This window comes from Octopus bimaculoides, chromosome 22 (genome assembly GCF_001194135.2).
Source record: "Octopus bimaculoides isolate UCB-OBI-ISO-001 chromosome 22, ASM119413v2, whole genome shotgun sequence".
In the NCBI taxonomy this organism is placed as follows: Eukaryota; Metazoa; Mollusca; class Cephalopoda; order Octopoda; family Octopodidae; genus Octopus; species Octopus bimaculoides.
The window spans coordinates 27,304,773-27,312,341 of record NC_069002.1 but is presented as its reverse complement, the minus strand read 5'-3'; the positions used below and the strand labels follow the sequence as shown (position 1 = coordinate 27,312,341).

Genomic DNA, 7,569 nt, shown 5'->3' with positions numbered 1-7,569 from the left:
GTATTCAGTTGTTTATATTTACTCCTTTGGCTGATTAAGCGATGTAAAGCGTATTTAATCTCCATACCTTCGTTTTATTTGCTTTTTTCATTTTAAATTTGCTTTAACCCTAAAGTTAGGGTTAGGGTTAACTGTTTCAGAATCGTTTGTTTATGTAGTCGGCACTTAATGTATATCGGCTGAATGGACGTCAGTGATTGGTTGAAATTACAGAAATACGACATCTTTAACATGGAATAACTGATGGATTTCTTTTTTTTTTAAGAAGACTAAGAGAAAAAGATGTTTTATATGACACATTCTACCAGTGTTCCAAGTTTCAAAGTGTTTCGTTAATGAAAAATGTGGCCCCCGTTTTAAAAAAGATCCCACATTTGATGTTGTACTCCGAGATACACTATACCTGAATAAAATATTTGATAGTCACAGTTAAAATGTCTTTAACCATTGGTTTACGGGAACAGCTCTGCTTTAAGGTTAAAATAACTCCAAGGGAAATAACGTCAACGTCCCGGTGTATCTCAGTCACCATGGTTACGGTGTAGTTGTTATTAATTGCTTTTAACTTATTGATTTATTAAGTTATAGTATTTCATCTCCCTTCTTTCCCTTCGTGACCTCTCCTACTGACGGCGTTCGTTTGTTGTCTTACTATACTAAGGGAAGTAACTTCCATTAGATGTCAGGCTTTGAGCTTGTGTGCAAGGGGAGATAACTTTACATTGTAAATTATCCCACCGAAAATAATTAACCCATTAGTGCCCGAATTTTTTTTCATTTAATTTATTACCAAAAATCTTTTTTTTATACAATTTTGTCTGATACTAAATGTATAAAAAAAAAAAATTATTACAATATTTGAAAGACACTCCAGTCTTGATGACTAAAAATACAGGTATTGGAAAAATCTGATAGATTATTCTTCTGGTCCCAAAAAAAGGACCATGGGCATTAATGGGTTTTTCAAACAGTTACATAAACAAAATAATTTGTTCCCCCAAATTATAGTATTATATACTTTTTTAATTGTTTCAGTCATTGGACTGGTTTTTTTTTTTTGATTTTTTTTTTTGTTTTTTGGTCGAACAAATTGACTCACAATTCGCCGAGGTCAAACTTTGGTTTTCATCTTTTCAGGGGGTCGGATAAATAAAAAAAAACTAGTCCTGTACTAGGGAGGGGAGATTCTTATTTCTTCCTTCCTTGCAACATCCCCCACCCCCTCTCTCTCTTGCCAGGTCTAAAATGATGTCCAAGGCAGACTGTATGTCATGACCCCATCAAATGTTGAAGGCCCTAGGCAAGGCTCTGCTTGGTAATATTGACACCATTACTCATCTGTTGTATATTTTAATAACTTCCTCAAGGAATAAAAGACAAAGTCGACCTTTGTGGGGATTGAACTCAGAACCTGAAGGTGTGTAAAAAGTCTTAACAGAGCAAAGTGGTGATAGAAGATACTATTTTGTATTACGTTACATGGAAGATGGGTGACAACAGAATTCCCAAGCAGTTGTTATATGGGGAATTGGCTCAGGGTAGCACACCCAGAGCACGACCATAGCTGAGTTTTAAAGATACATGTAAGTGCAGCCTGACCAAATGCAACATCGATGCAATGACTTGGGAAAAGGTAGCTGAAGATAGGAAAGGATGGGGCACCTCATTGAACAAGGGAGTCAAACAGCTCAAGGGAGAAATCATCCTGACCCTCAAAGCAAAATGCTGAAGAAAGAAAGACAACCCACCCCTACTCTGCAGCACCTTCCTTTCTTGCAGATATTGTAGCAGAACTTGCTCGTCAAACACAGGGAGAATTTGCTATGTGAGAAGCTGCAGGAAGAAGACTACGAGTACCTAATTAAGACATTCTTAGCTGCTTAGACAGCTTGTGAAAACGTAGGGAGTCATATACCTGGAAGTTTAATTAGTAAAATCAAAGTCCATAGATTTGTTTCACCTTCATTTAACCTTTGTCTTCCTCTCACAGTTTTACCTGTATTACTGCAGGTGTGTCTTTGGGTTTTCATGTAAAGTATTATGGTTGTATACTTTACAATGTTATCTTGGAAATTGTCAATAATCCTTTCTACTATAGGCACAAGGGCTGAAATTTTAGGGGAGGGAGATGAGTCGATTACATCGACCCCAGTGCATAACTGGTACTTAATTTATTGACCCCGAATAGATGAAAGGCAAAGTTGACCTTGGCGGCATATGAACTAAGAACGTGAAAACAGACGAAAATTGTCAATAATGCCAGTCAACAAACCTTAACGAAGCAATACTTATTGGTTTCAAATTTTGATACAAGGCCAGCAAATTTGGGTAAGAAGTAAGTCAATTATGTTGACCCCAGCACTCAACTGTGCTTATTCTATAAGAATGAAAGATAGCATCAACCTTGGCAGGATTTGAACTCAGGTGGACAAAATGCTGCTATGCATTTTGCTCGGTGTGCTAACGATTGTACTGGCTTCTTACTTAATAATAATAATAATAATTCTTGTTCATATTTTCAATTTCTCTGTTTCTTCATGTTTTGAACCCAAGGAAGACAGACAATCTCTTGAGATATTATTCAGCTTGGTCAGCTCAATCTCTAATTATTACAAATCGCATCACACTCTGTTTATTGTTTACTGACCTTTGCGAAGAGTTATGTCAATCTTCAAAAATAATAATAATAATAATCCTTTCTACTAAAGGCACAAGGCCTGAAATTTTGTGGGGAGGGGATAAATTGGTTACATTGACCCCAGTGTTTCACTGGTACTTGTTTTATTGACACTGAAAAGATGAAATGCAAAGTTGATCTTGGCTGAATTTGAACTCAGAACATAAAGACAGATGGAATGCCACTAAGAATTTTGCCTGACGTGCTAATGTTTCTGCCAGCTCAGAAGAAGAGCATTCAGAGAGCACAAACCTCCCCCAAGGCAACCCCAATATCCAGGGAGATTTTTAAAATGAGAATATCTGAAATAAACTTGACTGCTCTCGCAAACAAGAATACTAAAAATGAACCTGACTGCTCTCAAAAATTAAGTAAAAAAACAGGAAAAATAATCCAGCCACTTATTAAAAAAGCTTAACTAAGAAATATTTCTTAATGCTTTTGACTGTGGCCATGCTGGAGTGTCATTGTTAATAATTTAGGAAATTTTAGCTAACTTTTGTGGTATTGTTAGAATTTTCTGATTTTCTCCAAAGTGTAACCTTTCTCTTCAGGGCTAGAATATACTTCAGATCCCTAACAATTATTGTTGTTCTACAAAGCTCAGTTAAACCCTTCTGTTACATCCAGGACACTGCTGCTACTTTACACACAAACATGCAGAAAACAGCCATCTTACTGACCGACATAGTCCATCCCAGACATATTACAGCCTCTGGCCCACAAGCATGCTGTATCCACTCATTCTCTTTTCTACTGCTACTATAAAGGGAGTCTCTTCATTACAGCTGGCTGGACTTGTCCTATCTATTCAAACATTCCTGCCCCACTTGTATCTTCTCCTTTCATCTCTCTTGTTTGTGTTTTTGTATATGTGTGTGTGCATCTGTGTTCATGTGTATCCCCTCCCACCTGGCCCCACACTAATCATTATGCATAGACCTGCCTTCCCAGAATGTCATTCCTCTAGAATTCCCTGCAAATATTGACTTACAAGGGTTCATGAAGAACCTTAATGACATCTGTGTCACTGGTCAACCTCCTCATGTTCCCTTTCCTTTAAACCAAGCAAATAAAAACATTATATATTTTATGAAATATTTCGTTATGCGCTTTAGGTTTCTGTTAGCACTTTAGCATGTAAGCCGACCCCACCCAACCAAAATATTCTACCTGTTTTATGTTCAGACTGGCCTGATCTAACCTTTCACATCAACCTTACAATGCCATTCTATAAATAGACAATAACAGCATCAAAATCTCAAAGGTACAAGTTAGTACACGATTAATTCAAAACCTTGTGAATAAATAAGAATTAGATTTGACAATAATCTGAACGCTAAAGGGTTAAACCAGCCTTATCCATCTCAGATACTCCACCGGTTTTATGATCAAACTGGCCAGATCTGGCCACTCATGCCCACCCAACATTGTCATTCCAAAAATAAACATTTGCATCATCATCTCACAGCTACAAGATAATCCATGATTAATTCAAAACAATGTGAATAAATAAGGATTACATTTGACAGAGTAATCTAAATGCTAAAGGGTTAAACGTTTTTTTTGTTTTTTTTTTGTTTGTTTGTTTCAATGATATATTCTTGGTTGTTTTCTCTTTATTTCAGGGAATTGCTGTACTCATTCCATCTCTCCTGATTCTTTCCCTCGCTTCATCACAACTGGCTTTATACTCTGCTCTGGGACTCTTTGCATTTTGTAGGTAGTCATTTTTAAAACTTTTTTCTCTTTTCATGTCTACTCTTTTATATGCATCACAACAACACAGTTGTATTTGTTTGATGCCAACAGAGGCATGGTTGAATGGTTCAGAAGCTTGCTTTGCTACCACAAGTTCCTGGGTTTGTTCCTCATGCGTAGCATCTTGGGATATTAATCCCTGTGTGTGAATTTGTGATTTCTCCAGCCATGCTAGACTCCATCCTTAGAACTGCTTCCATTCTCCATTATTTTCTTCCAGCCATGCTGTCTTCCCTCTGCTAAATGCCATCCTTAGAACCATTTCCATTCTTCATTATCTTCCTCAAGCCATATTCTCTCCCCTCTGCTAAACGCTATCCTTAGAACCCCTTCCATTCCTCTTTATCTTCCTCCAGCCATGCTCCTTTTTCTCTGCCATACTCCATCCTTAACCCCTCTTTCATCCCCTATCCCTCTGCATGCCCTCATATACCTAACGTAACCTTCCACTGAGCCCTCCTATATCTCTCACCTTCACTAACTGTCCCTTCTAACCATCTCCCTTCATATTCTTATGAAATTCACCCCTCTGTCTTTGTCTTCTGCCCCCAATCCAATCTTTTGTATCACTTCACCTGTATTCACCCCATCATCCTAACTTGAAGGTATACCCTGTCACATACCCACCCCAAATCTCTCCCACCTTTCCCATCTCTATCTTTCTCTCCCTTCTTCTCCAAGTGGGGTTTCCTTGTATCTCTTCGACCTAAAGACACCCACCTCTGTCTCTCTAGTATTCTTTTAATCTCTCGTCAACTGACACAAAGCCACCCCCCTCATTTCTACTTCCCCCACAGTTGAGGGAACTTTGTGTTATCTTGCAGGTCATTTGGTGACCTCACTGGTGCTGGTGTCATGAATGGAAAAAGCACTTATTACTTTCTGTAAAGTGGTTGGCACTAGGAAGGGCATCCTGCTGTAGAGCCTTTACCAAAACAGACAATAAAGCTTTGTGCAGTCCTTCATTTTGCCAATTTGTATCAAACAATCCAATCCACGCCAGCATGGAGAACAGTTGTTAAATGATGGTGGTGGTGGTGGTGGTGGAAACTGTGTAGAAGCCTTTCTAACGAACCATTCCTGTAATTCAAATTCCTAGCCTTGTGTCATGCTGATTCTGCCTGAGAATAACATTAGGGGTACACATGTCTGTGGAATACCCAGCCAGTTAGAAAGGTAATTCAGTCGGAATTTTGTCCAATTAATCAAGCAACTGGATGTTCATAATAAGTTTACATCAACAAAGTTCAACATTTATCACATATTGTAAACATCGTTGCTTTTGATAACGATTGAAGACAACACATTAGCATATTTCTTAATTACAGAATAATTAGCTAACTTTAATGATGCAGCTTAACCCTTTAGCATTTAAACTGACCAAATCCACCCCATATATTCTACTTGTTTCATGTTAAAACCAGCCAGATCTGGCATCTCACACCCACCCTACAATGTCATTCTAAAAGTAAACAATCATGCCCTTGGAATCTCAAAGTTACAAGATACCTTTGGTCTTTTACTTGTTTCAGTCATTAGACAGCGGCCATGCTGGAGCACCACCATGAAGAATTTTTGTTGAATGAATTGTCTCCATTACCATTGTTTTCCAAAGCTTGGTACTTATTCGATCACTCCCCTTTGCTGAACTGCTAAGTTTTGCAGACACAAACACACCAACACTGGTTGCCAAGCAGTGGTGGGTAGTGATGGTGGTGGTGGGGGGACAAACACAGACACAAATGCACACATAGATAGTTACATATATACGACAGGCTTCTTTCAGTTTCCGTCTACCAAATCCACTTACAAGAGCTTTGGTCGTCTCGAGGCTATAGGCGAAGACACTTGGCCAAGGTGCCACGCAGTGAGAGTGAACCCAGAACTATGCAGCTGGGAAGCAAGTTTCTTACCACACAGCCACACCTGTTCTTGTATGTCTGTTTAATTCAAAACCATGTGAATAAAAAAATCACTACATGTCACAGACTATTCTGAATTCTAATGACGCAGATCTTAAATCTACAGAATGTAGTTTCACTATTTTGCCTAACTAGGCTTGTCAATGTATGCTAATGCATGTAGGGGATACGGATGTCTATTGGATATTGTATTCATAGGCATAAATCTTCATTTTTAAGATGCCCATTGCCTTATCAGAAGCACGTAATAACTAATGAATATTTAAAGAAATGCTCTTAGATGAAACCTAACAATGTTGCAGTCATTAACTTGTGTTTTTTGCATGTGTGTGTGTGCTTGCGTGTGCGCCCATGTGTGTGTGTGTGTAAACAATGTTAACAAGCTAGTTTTATCTTTGGGATAAACCAGGGCTGGTCAACCTGAGGCCCGCGGGCCACATGTGGCCCACAGACCTATCTTGTGGCCCACTTGATACTTTCTGGAAATGGGTTTATTTAAACCAAAATTTTATAAATTTTATCAACAATTAAAGATTGTAATGAAAAGTAGAAAAGAAAGATGGGACTGTTTTTGCGATGATAATATTTCATGTTGAATCAACTATCATTCGTTCATTATTGTAATAATAGCATGAGAAAGCAAAATGCTTTCAATTCCATCAGAATACAAGTGGCCCTCAATAAACTTTCTGTGATTAAAGTGGCCCACAATGGACACCATTGTTCATCATCATCGTCATCATCATCAATGTCATTATTTAACATCCTGTTTCGTGCTGGCCTGAGTTGGATGGTTTCACAAGATTTGACATGGTTTCTATGTCTGGCTGCCCTCCCTAACGCCATCCACTTTACAGAGTGTACTGGGTGCAGGGCGGTAAGCTGGCAGAAACGTTAACACACTGGGCGAAATACTTAGAGGTATTTTGTCTGCCGTTATGTTCTGAGTTCAAATTCCACCGCGGTCGACTTTGCCTTTCATCCTTTCGGGGGCGATAAAATTAAGTACCAGTTACACACTGGGGTCGATGTAATCGACTTAATCCCTTTGTCTGTCCTTGTTTGTCCCTTCTCTGTTTAGCCCCACTGTGGGCAATAATGAAATAAGAAACGTTATCATGCCGGGTGAAATGCTTAGCGGTATTTCGTCTGTCTTTATGTCCTGAGTTCAAATTCCACTGAGGTCGACTTTGCCTTTCATCCTTTTGT

The 7,569-nt window shown here is 38.6% G+C and overlaps 1 protein-coding gene across 1 annotated transcript in view; it reads left to right on the top strand.

Annotated features, from left to right (window-relative positions):
* The window catches only part of LOC106872988 (major facilitator superfamily domain-containing protein 10), a gene marked incomplete at its 3' end in the record, with an annotated part of 88,945 nt that overhangs the window by 75,692 nt on the left and 5,684 nt on the right, over positions 1-7,569 (top strand). The window contains exon 10 of the mRNA XM_052975663.1: positions 4,306-4,396. Within this exon, the coding sequence (XP_052831623.1) occupies positions 4,306-4,396 (91 nt within the window). The remainder of the gene's footprint in view (positions 1-4,305; positions 4,397-7,569) is intronic.